Source organism: Pteropus medius, unplaced genomic scaffold (assembly GCF_902729225.1).
Source record: "Pteropus medius unplaced genomic scaffold, Ma_sr-lr_union100, whole genome shotgun sequence".
Classification (NCBI taxonomy): domain Eukaryota; kingdom Metazoa; phylum Chordata; class Mammalia; order Chiroptera; family Pteropodidae; genus Pteropus; species Pteropus medius.
Window position 1 is genome coordinate 34,107,763 of NW_024354500.1, and position 20,868 is coordinate 34,128,630.

General features: G+C 34.8%; 2 protein-coding genes across 9 annotated transcripts in view; one reads left to right on the forward strand and one right to left on the reverse strand.

The window, feature by feature from the left end:
* CUNH6orf141 (chromosome unknown C6orf141 homolog) overlaps window positions 1–20,868 on the reverse strand; it is a 54,785-nt gene that overhangs the window by 29,329 nt on the left and 4,588 nt on the right. For 2 of the 8 annotated variants that reach the window (XM_039852938.1, XM_039852944.1), the window contains exon 2: window positions 4,915–5,083. The exons of the other annotated variants lie outside the window; for them this stretch is intronic. The gene's annotated coding sequence lies outside the window, so the exon portion shown is untranslated. The remainder of the gene's footprint in view (window positions 1–4,914; window positions 5,084–20,868) is intronic. 8 annotated transcript variants of the gene reach the window in all.
* LOC120594903 (cytochrome P450 2K6-like) lies at window positions 2,137–15,261 on the forward strand. Its single transcript, XM_039853086.1, has 8 exons — window positions 2,137–2,263; window positions 5,273–5,422; window positions 6,963–7,123; window positions 8,440–8,613; window positions 9,256–9,397; window positions 9,776–9,960; window positions 11,874–12,015; window positions 15,074–15,261. The coding sequence occupies exons 1-8, from the start codon at window positions 2,137–2,139 to the stop codon at window positions 15,259–15,261; spliced, it is 1,269 nt and encodes a 422-aa protein (XP_039709020.1).

A 20,868-nucleotide genomic window follows, 5' to 3' on the forward strand; every position in this document is an offset into this window, starting at 1 on the left:
CACAGTTGGCATTTGGGTATAAATTTCCATTTTTAAGTTACAAAGGGCAGATAGTAGAAATTAAGTTCTGTTATATTCTATAACTTTTGTTTGAAAATCTTAAAGGGAGATATACTGAATTGAAGATCATTACTTACTCTCAGTGGGCAACATAATAACATTTTACAATTATATTGTACTTTTTATTTTATAAAGGGCTACAAGAATTTCACTTACTCCTCACAATTACCCTGGTAGAAAAACAAGGATGATATTTTTATCTCAATTTTACAGATAAATGTGACTCAAAGTGATTGACTTATTTGTAACTAAAAAACCAGGATTTGAGTTTTCTGGTCTTCTGATATTACTCTATGGCTCCTTCTCCTACAGGCAGAGGTCACATGACAGGTTAATTCCTCAGAAGAACAAGACTTTTCAGTAAAGTCCTTTATCTAATTCCATATTCCCCAACAGCATTTGTTTGTTTCCTCGCCATCCCTATCTTTTGCTTACATATCAACCAGCTTAATTATTTTACTATTTAGTCTTTAATTTTTTTCTCATTTCTACCTCTGTACTATTGTTGTACTAATTTCATTTAAGAAATGTCTTTTCCCCACTTCTCCATAGCCTCTAACATATATATATTTTTTTAATTTACCTCTCTGATTTTTGCTCTTTGCCTGAAACATGCAATATTATAGAGTAGTTCTCATCTAAGAAACTGTCTTTGCAGCCTTAAATTCCTATTTTAATTTTCACTTCCATGAAATAGTAATCGTAATTATATTATCTTCCTAAATTAGGGAGCCCCTTTGAGATTCCTGTTGTAATCCTAATGTTATTTTCTAAAAATGTTTTAATTAAATTTATTGGGTAACGTTGGTTAATAAAATTATATGTTTCAAGTATACAATTCAATAATAATATCATCTATATGTTGCATTATGTGTTCACCATCCAAAGTCAAATTTCCTTCTGTCACTATGTATTTGACCTCCTTCACCCTTATCTGCTTTCTCTTCTCCCCACTTTCCCTCTGGTAACCACTAAACTGTTGTCTGTCTCTACGAGTTTGTCTTGTTCATTTGTTACTTTCAGTTTTATATCTTACATATGAGTGAAATCATATGGTTCTCAACACTTTGTCTGACTTATTTTGTTTAGCATGATTATCTCGAAATCCATCCACGTTGTCACAAATGGCAGTATTTCACCTTTTCTTATGGCTTATATTCCATTGTATATATTTACCATATCTTCTTTATCCAATCATCTATCACAGGGCACTTTGGTTGTTTCCATGTCTTGGCCTCTGTGAATAATGCTACAGTGAACATCAAGGTGTTCTCTAGAAATAAACATGTTCAAATTTTAGGAAAATAGATACCCAGAAGAGGGATTTCTGGGTTATATAAATAAAGTTTTTTAAAAGATCATTAGAAGTCATCTCACTCTCTACTTGAATTCTGTAGCCAGTGAACTTGAATGTGTATCCCTTGCCGATGTTTGCCACTGACTGCCTATACAATCGAGATAATATCTACTTCGCTTTTTTGTAATGTTCTTTGGAGGACATAATGATGCTAGGGATATAGTTGGGGGCAGTAAATGTGGGCTCTTGTTATTTTTTTAATTAGCAAAAAAAAAAGAATGAAATGTTTTTTGCAGTAAGAAGTGTCACACAATAATGATGAGCTAACTTGGGTCTGCTATGGTCCTAGCACCCCACAAAAGAAAGGGCATGAGTAAGGTGATCAGATGATCAGCGTGGTAGTCAGGAAGTTTTTTGTCTCCCTAGAGTCCTGGGAGGGCGTTAAGATTTTCGAACAAAAAAAAAGGAGAAACTATGGGTCAGTTCCATGATGTTCAAGCACTGTTACTGTGAAATCTCAAACAAAATGGAGCATGAAGGTAATCAACTGATAATCATAATTATGACTTAAACATGTGTAGCAACCACAGGAGTATCCTTAGTGAACTAGTCCAGTATTCTCATTTTATAGGATCATAAAACTGGCTAGTTTGTTCAAATTAAATTACCAAAGATCAAGATCCCGTTCACTCTTTATCAAAGCACAGTGTTTTAGTTGCTTCTCTTTTTCTTATGTACCTAAGCTCTCCCAGAAATATGGCTCCATTTACAGCATCCAAATGGGGCCAAAGAAGGTGGTGGTGCTCTCTGGATACGAAACAGTGAAAGATGCCCTGGTTAACTATGGTGATCAATTTGGAGAACGATCTCAGGTGCCTATATTTGAAAGACTTTTTGAAGGAAAAGGTAATAAACTCTAAATTTATATGCTGTGGTTAAAATTATTAAATCAATTGCACTATATTTGCTTGCATGTTTCCTTTCACAATAAAGTTTTTTCTTCATCGATGTATAGTACACAAATAGGATTTACTTAGGGGAAAATTTATGATTTCTGGCTTTATTTCTATTGTGCACATTAATCATTTCTATTAAACAGACAATTATTAGCCAGCAACTAAGTGAAAAGAAAAATGCCAGAGAAATTCAAATGAAAAAGAAAAGAAGTCGCCAGTTTAAAGAGGTCAATCTCATGGCTGGCATAGATTCATTAAACAATACACTCAGTGATATAAACATACCGAACTATACTTTCACCTGGATAAAGTTGTATCTTGCTCATATGCACCCTTGCTAAATGCCTTAGTGAAATTCAGATACTCTATTTTTATGGCATTCTACTAATCTAATAACTCTTTAAATTATTAGAGTAACTTTAACACTAACTGTTTAGCTCTTTTACACTAATTTAATAATTTGTTAAAATGGGAATGATTTCGCTTTGATATTAATTAGTTTTAATAAACTAATATTGGCTCTTAGTAAATATCACTAAGCCATTTTAATGCTTCAAAACCTTTTAAAATCATTTTTCATACTATCGCCCTCACAAAATTGTTCCATGAAATCATGAGACATTGTAGATGTTCCATGAAGAAAAGCAGTATGAGTGAAGTGATTTTGAGAAATGCTACTTAGACTCATGGGTCCATTAGCAGATCAAAGCCTCTGAGAAAAACACTAAGCGCCTGTTTAATTTTATTTAACCCACATTTTATTTACTAGTTCAGATCTTAGAACATGTATTTTTCTTGAAATTTCCATTTACATCTCATGATAACAGCAGTGAGGAACAACAGGTCATTCAAGATCCCTGACCTGGAGTTTCTAGGATTTATCTTCTTTTATTTCTTCTGGATATTTGGGACATTTTCTTGGCTCTTACCTCCTGGTACTTCTGCTCTTTTCCACAATATCTCAAATACGCTGACTGATTTTATGATTATACACAAAATTGTTTTAGTTTTTATCAATATCAAATCTAATATTTTTTTCCTCAAGCAAATCATTCATTTTAAGAAGCAATTGGTCTTTTTTTTTTTTTAAGTGACTTTACTGGCCATAGAAAATATTGCTTAAAGATGAAAATGACTACAGTTCTGAATCACCTGAGTCTAGTGATACAAAACCATTCAAATGGGTATAAGCATTCTTTAGATCAATCTTGAATTAACAAAATAAATTTTTAATATTTTTGTTACTGTTAGATCATTTTGGAGTATTTACTACTTCATTTTAATAAATTATTTTGCTGTACCACTTAAATACATGTAGAATTTTAGGCCCAGTATTTTTTAAAAGTTCAATTTCTCATGCTGCTAATTTCATGTTCTTCACAATTACATGACTGTTGCATTATCACTATTCTCTGAAATGTAGAGGGACTTCTGTGGACTCTTTATATTCTAATATGTAAATTTTTGAATGTAAAGGTGAGATAGTTTGAAGAGTCATGTATTCGTTATAAAAGAATTTTATGTAGTACAAGATCCATGGAAAGAATAGTATTAAATTAATATAAGAATTGGATATGATCAGTATCCTTTCAAAGCAAGGTTTAACCTGACAAGAGGTGGCAAAATGGCTCTGAGATATTTATTCCTTTCTTTGGGGTTCTGTGTTGAGACTAGCAAGGCTGATACTACCCAACTTCTAACATGTAGTTGCCTTAGTCTATTCTAATTGAGTATTTCTGGTCAAACTCAGAAATTTCTTCCCTGTCTCTTGCACCTCTATAGAAAAAGAAGGAAAATGCAGATGTGGAAGGGTTGGGGTTAGGAACTGAAACATAAGAAATAATGCCACAAATATCACCACAAATTCCACCATGGAAAGATGTGGGAAACTTCTCTTTATTTTTCTAAAAGTTAGCACATGCTCCAACTCTTCTGAGAAACTTCTCTCATCTGATTATTATTATTTCCTTTAGCCATGCATAAATTCACATATCTGTTCATTCAGTAACAATTTATTGAGCACCTACTATATGCTACAATAATATGTGTCCCTAGAAATTAGTATATATAGCCTTAATGTGAAAGCTTGATCACACCCCTTGGTAATTATTTACTTCTAACTTTTTACTTGGGTAGACTTGTGTCTACACATCTACAATTTTCCCTAAGAAACTTTGCTTTCTATTGTTCAGCAATTACTTAACAACACCTAGCATGATGTAAGTGTATAGTAGACAAGAATTGCATACAGTAGTGAATTTGTTAGAGAAATATAATTAAAAACACAGCCTTCTCCCAACCCAGAAATCTTCCTCTCCACAAAGATAATAGAGGAAGAAAACAATTTTATTATTGAATAGGCGTTAAATGAGATTGTGATGTGCATCCTCTAAGAGACTACAAAGATGGGAATAAATTTCTCCCTTTTTTATAATCAAGCAAATACAACCCATTACAAAAAATGTTCTCAAGAAAAATAACAGGTCCTCAAGTAGGAAGACTTGACAGTACCACTTGTCACAGTTTGTGCTAGATTCACCTGGTAATTGGGGTGACCCTCTGTGTTAATTGGCTTTATACAATGAAAAATAAACTTCTCACCTTTATGATAGGAGGTAGTTTTGCACCTTGGAATGAGGCATCCACTGAAGTTAAGCTCCCACCCAGACACAGAAGATGAGAAATAGGGGCAGGCACTCTCTCCCTTAACATTTACATTCCAAAGAGATGGCTCCCGGGTCCTTAAGAAAGACATTTGTAGGTCATAAAGCTGTTGAAAGATCAAAGAGATGAGAGCGTATTTCTTACAAAGTTTTCTAAAGTAAATGTTCTAAGAGAAAGAGATGTCTTTTCCCTCGCTTTCAACAGAGAGAATTAAACCTTTTCTTAATGTTTATTTGTGCTTCCAAATTTAATTTTAAAAGCTTCAAAGAAATAATTCAAAAAATTTTCCCATAAGGAATTGTCTTTTCTCATGGCAAAATTTGGAAAACTATGAGAAGATTTAGTTTGACCACCTTACGGAACTTTGGGATGGGCAAGCGAAAGATAGAAGACACGATTATAGAGGAATGCCAGCATCTCATACAGAACTTTGAGTCTTACAGAGGTACGTAGCATAGAACGAATAAAACATCTTGTTTTTCATGACAAAGAAGTCAACAAACGGTATACTTTGAATTATTTCTTTTGTCATAATTTCGGATTTGTAGAAAAATTCCAAGACAATGTTAATAATTCCCAATCTCTTTCTATTCCTCTCCAAGATTCCCCAAATGTCAACATTTTAAAAACATTTGCTTTCTCTTTCTTTCTCTCCCTTTCAGAACTGTTCGAGAGTACTTTGCAGACATGCTGCCCCTTTAAATATTTCAATGTGTTTCTTTAAAACAATCAAAAACATTCTCTTATGTAAAAAAAGTATTCTTGATTTAAAAAATCAGGAAATTAACATACATGATAATACTATCTAATCTGCAGGATTTATTCAGATCTTGCCATTGTCCTATTAATGTCTAAAAGAGAAAAAAAGAATTTTAGATCACACATTGCATTAGTTGTCTTGTCTCTTTTGCCTCCTTTAACCTGGAACAATTCCTCAGTAATAAGTATGTTTCTGATCCTTTTACATAACATATAGTTAATTCCATATTATTTTTATCGATATGTGGAATGAATAATCCAAAAATTCATTTTATATAAAGAGTTTTCTCATCTCCTCAATAAACTGAGCTCATTCCTTATTAAAAATGAGTTCATTTGAACATTATATTCACTGGTGCAGAATTAATATAAAGAGAAATGTTCAAAGGTAGACAACCCCGAGATGAGTGCAGAGGAGAAACAGAAGTCTCGGTGACCCACACGCTCAGTCAGCAGTACCTGTACACTTAGAAAGAGAGAGGCTCTTGGAAGTATACCTATAGAAAAATTACCATTCTTTTTCCACTGCTAAGTTCCTAACAAACGTTAATTTCTCAAGGCTTTGTGTACACAGCATCCCACATGCCTTTCCATTTGTACTTGAAGAAAACCTTCTCTACGAGAATTTCCCTAGGCTTTCAGTCTCCACATTTAAGGGAAGTGCTGATGTTAAAAGTGAATCTTAGTAATGTTCTTCTCTTATAAATGCCCATCCACTGATATATGTTTAATAATTTATATGATTTTAAACAATGCTGAGGAAAACAGAACCCAGTAGCAGAAGGGACTAATCCAAGGAATTGTTCTAAATGAAGTACTTTAAAGTAGAATCATTTTCATTACCTAGATGTCATATTTTAAACTCTTAAACTTGAAGGCAGCCTAGTAGGTTGAAATGATATTTTCCCAGATATTATACATTAACCCTCTCCCCCCACACACACACACAATGAAATGTCCCTTATCTGTCACATTTTAATTTCTTTAACTGAGACAAATGCCGATTTTCTTTTATTTATACTTTTAGTTTTCCCTGTGGCAATCTTTTAACCAAATTCTGGGTAATGTTCAGGGCCCATTCTAGTCTTACCTCTCCTTGGGAGGCACTGTCATCAGTTATCACTTTCTATGAATCCTTTACTTGACACTCTGTCCTATTCTTTCTGGAAGTGGTTTAATACTGCGTATATGAACATTCTTAATCTGATTAACGAATTCTCTTGTAGGAAAGCCCTTTGAGATCAAAACAATAATGAATACTTCTGTTGCTAACATCATTGTGTCAGTGTTGCTCGGAAAACGGTTCAATTACCAAAGCACCCAATTCCTGAGACTCTTAACCTTGATTGGTGAGAATGTGAAAATTGTTGGAAGTCCTACAATTACGGTAACTGTATCTTTCTTATCCACTTTAGTTCTTCTGAGGTACACTTGATTGTTCAAGAGACCATGAAAAATTATTTATTAGAGAATTTCCATTTCAGAAATGTACATTTTCTGGAATATTGTGAGTACAGAGACATGACAAGCCTGCTTGGTTAAAACATCTGATAATTCTATCGCTAATTACTCCATCAAATCTCTTATGATGCAGGGATTATGAATCACATCAATAAATAGTTCATCATATGGCTTTTGAAAATTCTTATCATTTTGACCATCTACCTTTTACGTATGCCACTAATTATGCATGATCGTGGGCTAAGCCATGAGTGACTAAAGAGCACTCAGTAGAATTCACTTAAGAGAGTGTATTTTAACAAAGGAGGACTATCATGCACAAAAAAAACATAAAGATTAAATAAAACCCTAGTATTTATCCTGAGCTGTGTAAGTTCACAAAAATGCTACAATCCAATTTTTTATATTCTTGAGTAATAAGGTTGCTGTCTTCTAAAATGTAGGAAAAAGGGGCCTTTTAAGTAGTTCCCATTTTCAGCAACATCACTGACAATCAATTATATTAATTTACTTTGGAATAATTTGGTCTTTGTTCCATAAATGAAGGTTTACTCTATAAATGCAGGTTAAATATAAGCACTAGGGAACACCAGATCAGGCAATTATAAGGTCTAATTCTAGGAATAATCTTTTAAGTCATTTGGGAGTTTATGAATCCTCTTGAGAATCTGACAAAATATGTATAGACCCCTATCTCTCTCAAAAAATGAATATACTGACAAACCTACAAAATTTAGCAAACACTGAAGTCAGGAAATATTAGATTAAGTGATGCTGCTCTCTGAGATCTGTAAACAGTAAACCTGTCATAAATTTTAAAAATAATTGTTCTGATCCTACAGGAAACATTAGTGGTAAATTTAGTGTGCTACACAAAACTAATGTAGTTTGACCTGAAATATTACCTGAGGTTTTGCAAGAATAACACATGTCTATAGTTCTGACCGTAGAGCCAATAATATTTTTATGTCTCATGTAACCTCTAAGTAGATTTATTACCACATAATGTATAAAATACTCTAAGTACATAGAATTTATTGTGAGCCATATCAATATTCATTTTGTTACTTAATTCCAATAAGTGAGGAAATTTTACTGCCTAGCTCAGTCTGATGAGGTAAAATTCAAGACTACATGAGATGCTATTTCTATAATGCTTTCAAGACATAATAGTGTCATTTCCATATTGCAAGCATTACACATGTATATTTAATTTACTTTGTTTGTTTTTTATTCTTTTAGCTTTTCAATATGTTTCCTGGTTTGGGGTTCTTCCTAAAAAGTTATAAGACAGTATTCAGGAATAGAGATGAATTATTTTCTTTTATAAGGATGACTTTCCTAGATCGCCGTCATAAATTTGACAAGGATGATCCAAGGAGTTTCATTGATGCCTTTTTGGTCAGACAGCAGGAGGTAATAATGTTTTCTTCAGGGGTTACCTTAGCCTATTGTTTATTTGGTTTAATTAATAGCACCTCAAGGAAAAATAATCCTTTCAAAGAAGAAAGATAACTGGACTCAAGTAATTAATGTTAGATTTATACACTACAAAAAATACTACTTATTACATTGTACATTCTCAAATATTTTCCACCACTGTTCATATAACTCACTGAAAATAATATAAAAATCTCAGATATGTTAGCTTTTAGAATTAGTATTCTTTTTTTTTTTTCAATCTCGAAAAACGTTATTTCAATTGACAAAGATCGTTTATTAAAAATTCTTTAAAGAAATACTACTGGGAATATTCTAATCATACAATTAAAAACTAATTTCCAGTCTTTCTAAATGGCAAACAGCCTTTTCATTGATAGAAGTGTTTGTCATTATTAGTGTCTGGGAGGTGCTTTATTCTAAAATTCTGCACATTTCATAATAAAAAAATTCCATTCTATTGAGAGAAGAATGCAACACTTTGTATTTTAAATTCACAATAGGTTACTTGTTACAGTTGTCCAGTATAAAATTATTTCATCTCTGAAAAATAAATGCCCATCACTGATACATGTTTAATATTCTATATCGTTTTAATGATTCATTTTACCCTTTCAGGAGAAAGGTACATCTACTGACTATTTCAGTGATGAAAATTTGGTAGCACTTGTTAGTAATCTGTTTGCAGCAGGTACAGAGACCACAGCCTCTACACTACGCTGGGGGATTCTGCTCATGATGAGATATCCTGAGGTCCAGAGTAAGTCTCCCAAGATTCAGAACATTGCCTAAAGGAGAAGAATCAGAAACCTCTTGGATCGGACAATGTAGAATTCTATGGCCACACTGTATACCTTTAAATCATATCCTTGAGAATAGTGTACCTTTAGTTTTCTGACATAAGAAAAAGAATTTTGCTCTCTAAGCATTCCGATATAGTCAGAAGGCATAACTATATGCAGTACCCAAAAGGAGCCTTAGAAATAGATGCCTTCGGGGTGGAAGTGATGCAGGGGAAAAATAAGCCTGAATTCAAAGAGCCCTTGGGTTTAACTTTCACATGTAAACAAAATGGGAAGAACGTTCCAGCACCCCTCCCCAGCTCAGACTCTAATCACTCTAATTCCATTTAATCCAGAAAAGGTCTATGATGAGATCACCAAAGTTGTGGGGTCAGCCCAGCCTCGAATTGCACACCGAACTCAAATGCCATACACAGATGCTGTGATTCATGAAGTACAGAGATTTGCTAATATCCTGCCCATAAGCTTACCCCATGCCACGACAACAAATATTATATTTAAAAATTACTATATTCCAAAGGTAAGGGTTTAAGGAAGGGAGGTGATGGGAGAGGGGAAGGATGTCAGATATTTAAAATCATAGAAGCACCGGGATAAACTGTCAAAGATAATCTTGGCCTGCCTTTCTTTCTTCCCTCCATCTGTCCTTCCCTTCCTGCCTTCCCCTTTTTCTCTCTCTCTGTCTCCCTCTCTACCATCCAATGAAAGGTAACTGATGTGTGTTTGTAATAAGTGATATTTACTCTGTGCAATTTTATAAGGTATTATTATTTTTTATGTTATAGCTGAGAAAATTGGGGTTCAGAGATTTTAAGTAAGGTTGGTGTGTAAGGCAGACAGGACTGTAGGGACAGTTTGCCACCCTTTAGAGCCCTGTACCTTCAGCACACAGGCCTCTTGTCAGCAGTACTTTTGTTTCACATCCCTCCCCACACAGAAACATGCTTATGTCCTCTGCTTCCCAATATTATAAGATCTGGATGCAGTCTTGTGATTTCCATTAGTAAACTGAGGAAGTATGTACAGATTTTTGCGAAAACCAAACTGCAGGCAGGAATTGGCATAAGGTCATGTGGTATGCTCACAGCACTAAATCTTTTCTTTGATACTTGTCTGTTCACTGCTTCTGGGCCCATCTCTGTATGGATCCATGGAGCCACAGGCTACATAGATCCCCTGCTCCACACCATCACTTCCTGTCCTGTGGATTACCTGCAAACAAGGGGGTCAACTTCATCTCTGTAGCTTCTCTTCTTAACATACATTAAGCACACAATTAGACTGAATTAATCAGATTAGCAATTGAAATAGAAAAACAAATACAACCAATGCCAGAAAAGAAAAAGAAGAAGCAATAATGCAAGACTTTAGTTCTTGTTATCTACATCCCTGTGAGTTGATAAGGCACTGTATTAGAAAGAGCTTTGCGGTGATACAGCATCTAACTGACCTGCCATGCTATGGGGTGGGTGTCAAGTCCCTCAGTTTCACTGAGCCCAGTCTTTTCTTTCATGAAATGGAAATAATCTAGCATGGTTGTAATAAGAAGAATGTCCGAGTATAACGCCCAGCTCCATGTGTGTGTGTGTATTTAAACAAAACATTTAAATAATAAATAAATATCTTTTTAAACAAAACACTTTAAAGCAGTTAATTGCTTTTTGTGACTCAAAAACGATATGGATTCATGTGATAAAACAGCTAACCCCAATGATAGTATTCTAAATCGTTCTCAAAGAGAAAGCTGTGACACTCTAAGGTCAAGTAATGAATATTGTCCTTACTTTTCAGACAGGCTTTTGTTTTTATTATTATTTTAGTTTTAGTCTTCAGAATACACTTCCCTGTATCATAATTAAAATTATTTTCTTTGATGGCTCTAAATTGTTTCAGAGTATGTGGCAAGCTGTGGAAGTGAGGAAGCTTATTTCTGAGAATTTGTTTTGATGGGCTTGTTAGATTTAGCTTGTCCACGATCATAGTTCCTGCAGATAAAAGAGCATACTTCACTGAGTCCACAAACCTGCCAGGAACTACACCAGGTTCTGTCATATGTGCCATTTCATGTAAGGCTCATAGTCACCAAAAGAAGACTATTTAACTCTCATCATGCAAATTTAGAAACTGGAATTTATCAAATATTAAATAACAGGTTGTTATCATATAGCAAATACATGACTAAGTAAGAATTTGCTTTCAGTTCTTAGTCCAAGGCTTATGTTTTTTAACAGTTACTGAAAAAAAAAAATTGGTTGAGTAAATGAATGTTCCACATTAAATCTCAAGCCTTGCCTGCTGCCTCTTCACTCCCCACCCACTTTCATTTCCTTTTACAAGACACTACTTCTGAAAAATTGCCAATCGAGATCATAAAGAACCACTTTTTTAGGAAGGAATTTAATCTCTGTCGTTAATAAGATTTTTTATTTCTAGGGCACTGAGGTCATCACTTTGCTGACCTCTGTACTTCAAGATCCAACACATTGGGAAAAACCAGACACATTTCATCCTGAGCACTTCCTCAGCTCCACTGGAAAGTTTATCAAGAAAGAAGCTTTCATGCCCTTTTCAGTGGGTAAGATATCTTACTTGAGAATGGTGGCTTGAAAAAGCTGGAGAGATTTGGCTTGTCTTAGGACAGTGCTAAGGTTTTATATTTTCCATGTGGAAGGAAATAAACTTCAGAAACATGGAAGAGTGGAAAGAGCTGGGATTCTGTCCTTCCCCTGGCTTTCAATTGGCTGTAGGGCATTAAGCATTGGAAAGATATTTTCTTAGGTAATCCTTAAAGATTCCTTCTGGCTGAGGTTAGGGTAGAGCCTCAGGAATTTGAGAATGATGGGAGGAAGTCCACTTCACTCTACCTGACTTTGTTTTAATATATGTAAATACCAGTGTTTCTCTTAAGATTTTTTTTCTGAGAAGGGGTGGAAAGTGAGGGGAGAGAGAAAGGAAAGATCTTTCCACTACAGTCAGTTTTAAATGTCCAAGGAATTAAATGAACTTGCTCTATAACTGCCTGGATTCCAAAGAACCTGAAATGAATTCTCCATTGCTAGGAAAGAGTCTTAATGAAACTGCACTATAAGCCATATATTATCTTGGCCTTTCTACTTGTACAAATAATGGCTTAGCATTCACTCAAGATACCCAGTGATAGGTACACAACAGCCAACCTAAAGATAGACTTCACTTACTCATAACTGAGGGATACAGAGAGATACAAAGCATAATCCATTCCCAAATATTTACACACACATACACATAGGATGATATACAAGAAAAAAAAGATACATGTATTAATGACTCCTACTTTAAAATTAAAAAATGTAATATTGCCTCTAAAACTAGAGTTAAAGGAAATGAAAAATAATTTACGTGTAATTTACAGTATGAGCTCAATTTATTGCAACAATTCCTTGCCTTATATTTTTTGGGGGAAAAAAAGCCATGAAAAGATAAATAATGATTTCTGGAGGGCACATCAGCTACATTTAATTCCAAAACATTTTACAAGCGAAAAGATGCATCAAATGTGTTATCACATGTAAAGTTTTTTCAGATCCCTTTGTCAGATCTTGAACTTACTGCTGTTAATATTTAGGGAGAAGAAATTATGTTCTTCTTAACAATCCCTTTTCTCTATGAACAATTACTTTTATTTTTTATGACCAACATGCGTCTAGGCCATCCATGGTTTTTCAGACACTTGGGCCTGGACGCTTGTCTGGACTATGAGATGAGCAGAAATAGTTCAGATATTTGCAGAGTGGCCTGATCCTCAAAGGATTTTGCCTAGCTTACCTCAGGAATTCTAAACATCTCTAAATATACTGGAGTTTTTTGTTTATTTTTGGTTTTGTTTGCTTTGGGAAATCTAACAATAGTAATACTAATATAAACAAATAGAAATATTCTTAAAATACAATCATCACAAAACTGTCATATAAGAAAAAAATGTTACAAAATCAATTTTGTTCCTCAGCTGTGAGTGCCAAAACTCTCCAAATATTCATTTTTGTCTACTTGTGTTTAAGCCACTTTTTATCCTAATTCATTCTTTATCAGTTATTACTGCACTGAGATTTTATTCTCTAGAGGGCTTATTTCATCTAAATAAGGTCTTTAATTGGCCTCCAAGATCACTCCTAACTAATTTTGCATATAGCATTTATTTTTAAAACAGATCATTTACTATGTTTTCACCTATTTAATCTTAAGGGTAATCTAAAATGATATAGGCTTTATCTTGTTGGGTAGCTAGGCTCCTATGAAACTGAATAAGGCCTAAACATAGTGTAGATAATATACCCTAAGTTGTTTTATTTATTACGCAGTTAGATGACACCTCTCAGTTATGCATTTCTTCCTGAGAGGGTGGAAAGATCTGACCCAGAAAGCTAGATTAGGTGTTCTTTCCATGAGTTCCCTCAACATCCTATCATATAGCTTGTGACACTCTACATAATCACCTATTTTCTTCTCAGACTCACCTACTAGGCTGTAAGCCCCTTGAGAGCAATAGTCTCAGAGCCAAGGTCAATATCGGCATCTCGCATCTCAATACCTTTCACTCTTAAAAATATCCTGTCTTGCTATAAAGCATAGTGAGAAAATGTTCCCATTTGTAAAGTTGATGTGTTCCCTTGAAATCCTATACAAACCAAAATGCTACTTCTCTGTGTTGTAAAATATCTACATTTTAATATTTTTCTGAGCTTTGAAGTCTTCTGTGACTCAGTACATTTGTGAGTTACCTTCCAAATTAAATAAACAAAGAAAAAAAGAAATCTAAGTGTACTATCTACAATATTTTACTGGCAGTAAAGCAATGCTGCTGGTGTAGGATTTAGACTCTGGAAACGGAAAAGAGAAGAAATCAGTTGGGTCTTCTGAAGGACTGGAAGCAGAAACTTTTAATAAAACTCCAACTCAATCAAATATACTATCCATGCTCTATAATGAACCCACAAAACTCATTAAATTAAAGCTGAAAATACATGTGCTATTCACAACACACATAGTCATTAAGTGCCTTGTTGTTTTAATAAAAACCTACCTAGAAGATTGCCTTCCTCTGTTGTAACTTACTCCACTTTTCAGATATCTTGACATTTCCCAAATAATTCATGTTTCAAAAATAATACTAACCAAGTCTCTCTTCTTAAAATGCTTCAGCATGACCTAGTTTCTGCTCATCCTTCTGGCCTTAGGTCTAAGACCCCTACCTCATGCCCAGAGTCAAATTTCTTTCAGCCCTCAAATGCATCATGGCCTCTTCCACATGAGCCCTCCCTGACTCACCAAGTCACAGTAGGTATCTTTTCTACATGTTCTCATGATACGCTTGACTTTACTTGTCATAACATTTTCACACTAAAATGTTAATGTTTGTTTAATTGCTTGTCTCTGTCTTGAGCACTCATAAGGTTGAGCTGGCATATGTACTTATTTTGTATTTCTAGTATTTAAGCTGGGAGATAAAGCCCATGATGCTCAGAAGTTAAGTGACTGACTCACACATTCTACAATAGGAGAAATCACATGTGGACAGTTTTCCTCTTTGTCCAGATTGTTTTTCAAATTTTTGTGCCGATATGTCTTATAACTCTCCTCCATGTCCATCTGTCCAGGTCCCCGGATGTGTGCTGGCGAGGCGCTGGCCAAGATGGAACTTTTCCTTTTCTTCACAAGCCTCATGCAGAAGTTCATTTTCCAGCCGCCCCCTGGGGTCTCCCATCTGGACCTGGACCTAACCCCAGACATTGGCTTCATCTCTCAGCCAGTGCCTCACAAGATATGTGCTCTGCTCCGGGGCTAGTCTCTGCATGTGAGCTGCAGCCGTTCTTGGTATTATCTTGTGGTCCTTAGCACCAATTTCCCTTTTCTGCATTTTGCCAGCCACGATATTCTGCCAAGCGCTTCAGCATTATTTAAGCAGTCAGCCACATCATCTTAGAGGGTTCTCATGTAATGTCAGATCAAGTTCCTGTACTAATCATTGTTGTAGAAACTTCCTTACTGCCATTCTCCAAGAATGAACAGAACATCTGACAAACAGAACCTTCACTTAATGCTGTAGGGTTTTGTCCTTCAAACTGAACTGTCCGTTTCCTCCAAGGCATATGAGACGTCTAACTATCACCAGTTAATTCGTTGGGACAGGGGGGACTCTATAATGCTTTGTCCTAGGATGCCCATAAACATCTTCAAAACTGTAATGAAGACAATGCAACTCAAGTGAGAATCAAATTAAGCAAAAGACATTCTATGAATAATCAAAACAGGGTGGTTAACAAGATAGTTGCTTGTGAGGACAGCCAGCTTGCAGAGGTCAGAAAGTGAATGCTCCTGCTGCTGACATAATTGGAACATAAAGACCTCACATTCCTGTGTTCAGTGCTCTGAAGTCCCAGTAAAGGCATATGCAAGTGACCCTGTCAGCAGAATAAAGAAATCATTGCAGTCCCCATGAGACAAAACATCTTTAGCCTTTATGAAGTCAAATCTATCCCTGTATCATTAATAGAAAAGCTTCTCCCTCGCTCTTACTGATCCCTGTCAAAGCAAAAAATTGCATTGGACAAAGTTAAACAGTCAATGAAAATTTTATTTAAAACTACTATTTAAAACTATTGCAATAAGGGAAAGAGGCCAGAACTCAGTCTGAACTCAACTCCACTGAAACAAAGGAGGAATGGATTTTTAAGTGCTGGAGTGAGCGGGAGAAATACTGGAGGATGTTAGTGGGGAGGTTGATCGATGAGATGTGTCCAGCACATAGAAGTTACTCCTTAATTTTCAAATGTTTTTCTCTGTGATTAGACTATTTGAGTTTGCTAATTAGTGTCCACTGAAGTTAGACTCCTATCTAACTTCCACAGAAACTGGGAGATAGGGTGCTGCCCTCCTTACGATTCCATTTCAATGGGATGGCTCCCAGGTCCTTGAGAAAGACATTCCTAGTTTGTAAAAGTGGCAAGATAATTTCTAAAAGATTTACATCTCAAAGGGGCAGAGAAGGAATTTACCATAGAAAGTTTACTCAAGTAAATGTTCTAAAGAAGGCCAGGAAAGAAGCCTGTCTAAAGTTTAGTCAAGCTGAAAGAATTATTAAGGCCTTCTTGGTCATTACCAATTTAGCCTTTTTCCACAACACCTTTTGAGAATAAGTCAAATGGGGAAAACTCAGGTTCCCTGACTTCCCAGTTGAGCTAAATGAAACCACAAATGATAAAGAAATAGGACTTGCTGATTTTAATTTATTGTTTGAACATACTCAAGAGGTACTTGCATTTCTAAGTTGCACTTAGCGTATAATTATTATTCAATAATATATCAGTTAATTCTAAATCCAAAGTCAAAATTAATTAGTGGACTGTTTTCTCTTACATCGGGAATAACAGAAATGACATTGATTAGATCAGGAAATCTGTTTTAATTCCAACACATTCAGTCCTCCATTTTTCTGCCTTTATAACTACGTATTGGCAGTGGCATACTTAGTGAATCTGACACCCGAAGCAGATAACTGTTAACACCAATATGAGAAAATAATGCTCAGCAACAATCATAAAGTAAAACAAACAATAACTTTGATCCTTAGTCTGATATAATTATGTAAATTATTGTCAAGTAATTAACATGTAAACTTTAATAAGACTAAAATGCAAAAGAAACAAAACAACTACTAAACTGTACCACTCATGCAATGTTTTATTTTCTTGATTCATTCTTGTTTTAAAATAATAAATAAAAAATAAATTTCATGTTAATATATTATCTAAATCCAGTAAAATAGTTCATGTGTGAACTAAACTTGTACTTATCAAACAAAAAATATTACGTTTTGCTGTTTCCTATTTTAATTTTACATATAAAATGTCACATATAGTGTCAGAATTGAAGTAACTCAAATTCTTTTTCTTAATCATTACAATGGCTATGTTACTGTTTATATTGTACCTATTCTCGAAATGAAAGAATATACAGGGATTAAAGACACAAAGTATACTCCAACTGAGTTTAAAGGATTCTGACTCTCAAAATAAATGTATATAGCTGATTGTGTGTATGTGTGTGTGTAGAGGGTGGAGAGAGGAAGAGAGGGAGAGAGGCAGAAGAGAGAATAAATTCTGTAACTGGTTCTTCTAGTTTCGAACTCTGTCTTCAAGATAGTCCTAAAATTAATGAGTGACTGAATATATAAATGTCCAGACCACATATATAATAACATATGAAAAAAAGACGCAAGAGTCGTAGTATAAACCACTGGTTTAGTTTTGATATGATTTCTTGTGTTGTATGTCTTCTACTCTTTTTTTTAATGAAAGATTAAGGCTTTGGATGAAAGATGAACTAAACAATAACAACAACAATAATAATAGCTAATTTTACATTTTTATTGTATGTCAAGCACTATAAGGTTGATACTATTTATCAGGTTACAGAACTCTGACCTACAACCCCTGGAGGAACTAGCCTAGAAAACCAAACCATAGCCTCTGATGCAAGTAGCCCAGAAAGATCGGAACTTGGTCAATAACTGCCAGCTTCCCTATTTGTTTGCACACATCTAATTCAGGACCCACCAGAGAAAGCCGTAGACCAATTATAAAAGAAGTCCCTCTAATAGCCTGCTTCTAGCTTCTCAACAGAGCATATGTGAAGTCTTCAATTTTTGCTATAGTCAAAGAAAAATTGTACCAAAATTAAACAAGCAAGGAAGACTTATTCAAGACTATTGCAATAAGGGAGAGATTAAACTCAAATTCTTTGAAACAGAAGGTGGGAGAGGTTTTAAGCATTGGGGTGAGCTAGTGGAAAGTACTGGACGACATTAGTGGGGAGGTTAGTCAATGCCACTAAGCCATCTGTGTTTGCTGATGCTTATGAAATTGGGCTCCTATCCTCTCCGACTACCAGTTAGGGGTCCTGCCTTTCTTGGTTACACTTCAAAGAGATGGTGGCTCCCAGGACCTTAAGACATTCCTAGTTGTAAAACTTACAAGAAGTTAGGATATTTACATCTCAAAAGGCAGAGAAGGAATTTACCTCACACGTTTTCTCAAGTAAATGCTGTAAGAAAAAGGAGGTCAAGAGCCTAAAATCACGTAGGAATCTGTCCAAAGTTTAGTCAAGCTGAGGATAAAGTGAAGGTCATTTTAATTACTATAAAGCTTTCCCCTGCCCTGCCTGCCTTTGCTTTCCTGCCAAGTGCAAGTGATGCTGACTGATTCCCTATCTATACCAAGCTCTGAATAAACACCGTTTGTCCTATTTTTGTGAAAGCTGCAGTCTCCTAGAAATACACATTCTGTCTTATACTTAGAAATCTGAGTTAGAATTTAAAGTTAATTCCTTGCTTAGAAGATAACCAAATCTTATGTTTTGTTAACTATTGGCTGTATAATCCCCAAGAACTGATTATAATTCCTTTCCCAGGAAGGAAAGTAAACTGGACTGTTTTTCTTCATCCAGAGGTTACAAGGATTTTTGCTCTTCCTAACTGAAGAGAAAAGTGGACTACAGTTATAAAGATGTCCAGATATTCGGCGTTTGTTTTCTTACCTGAATTGGTTGATTCAAATTCAGGCTCCGCCTTTCGCCCACCCCCTTGCGATTCATTATGAGTGGCTGACAAGTCCTGACTCAGCCTGCAGAAGTGTTGCAACTGTGCTTTCTTTTAATGACTTCATGCCCTTCTTCCCTCAAGGTGTTTTTAAATATTGTTTCACATTCTTAGATAATAAGAGAACCATATTTCTGAAATATAGTCACTTGCCGCTAAAGATATTCGGTCAAGAGGGACCACTTATCAGATGATCCCTAAGTTTATAATGGAGCAGAGAAATTCCTATCATCTAGTGACTTCCTAATTATCCTAAAGTCATACTCATACTACAAAGTATTACTCATATGTCTGTGGTGATGATGGTGTAAACAAATCTTTGGCATTGCCAGCTGTATACAAGTACAGTATATACAATTATGTACAGTACATAACGACGATAAACTGTTACTGGTTTATGTATTTACTATGCTATACTTTTTATAAAAAGTTTGCTGTAAGACAGTACACTGTTATGCCAGCAGCAGCCCCATACATTTTACATGCTCACCTCATCTCTTGATTGCATCGTTTTCTCTTGTTTTTGATAAATCTTGTGTTTTATAAATTTTGTGCAGCCTAAGTGTAGTCATGTAGTCTTTACAAAGTCTACAGCAGTAGCATACGGTAATGACCTAGGCTTTCACGTTCACTCACCACTCACTGACTGACTCACCCAGAGCAACTTCCAGTCCTGCAAACTCCATTCCTGATAAGCACCCTTACAAGTATGCCATTTTTTATCTTTTATACCGTATCATTACTGTAACTTTTCTATATTTAGGTACACAAATACCACTGTGTTATACCTGCCTATTCATCAGAGTAACATGCTGTACAGTTTTGTATAATAGAATAAGCTATGCCATATAGCCTCAGTATATAGTAGGCTATACGTCTAGGTTTATGTGTACATACTCTATGATGTTCGCACAAGATGAAAGAACCTAAAACACATAAACGCATTTCTCAGAACATATGTACCTCCATCTTTAAGCCTACATGACTAGTTTTAACTCCAATAGTGAATAGAAAAAACTTTAGAATAACGATTTCACTCTTTCATAATCTCTAAATGGTTTCATAATTCTATAAAGTATTATTTCCATGGCATTGTCAACAATTAATGAAGAATACAAAAAAGTACAAACTTTTTAGTTTTTGCAAGTGTCCAAGTAGGAAAAAGAACTATATACAGCATATGTCAATGTTTCTCAAACTTTAACGTGAATGACACAGGAATCTTGTCAAGTCGCAAATTCTGATTCAGCAGATCTGGGGTAGAATCTGACATTCTGCATTTCTAAAAACTTTCTTGGAGATGCCCATGCTGCTGGTTTGCAGACTACACCTTGAGCAGCATCAGTGTACATTAGTTTATATATAAAAACAATATTCAGATTTTATATATAGTTTATGCACAGTTTATAGAGTATGGATATATACATAAAAATAGAATAAAAGAAATAAAACCAGTCTAGAAACATACCAAATTTTAAACGAAATTTGGAATTATGGGTTTTGCTTTCTTTTATTCCACTTTTCCTTTCCCTAGAAAAATATTTCCTCAAATTTTTCTTAGTGAATATGTTTTTCCTTTAATAGAAAGCTTTTTTCTTTTTCTTTCTTCCTTCCTTCCCTTCCTTCTCTTTCCCTTTCTTTCTTTCTTTCCCTTTCTTTTCCTTTCTTTTTCTTTCTTTCTTTCTTTCTCTTTCTTTCTTTCTTTCTTTCTTTCTTTCTTTCTTTCTTTCTTTCTTTCTTTCTTTCTTTCTTTCTTTCTTTCTTTCTTTCTTTCTTTCTTTCTTTCTTTCTTTCTTT

Coding starts and splice junctions, on each gene's coding strand:
- LOC120594903 (XM_039853086.1), top strand. CDS start 2,137: ATGGGGCCAAAGAAGGTGGTGGTGCTCTCTGGATACGAAACAGTGAAA. Junction 2,264..5,272: donor AAGACTTTTTGAAGGAAAAG/GTAATAAACTCT, acceptor TTTTCCCATAAG/GAATTGTCTTTTCTCATGGC. Junction 9,398..9,775: donor GAGATATCCTGAGGTCCAGA/GTAAGTCTCCCA, acceptor CATTTAATCCAG/AAAAGGTCTATGATGAGATC.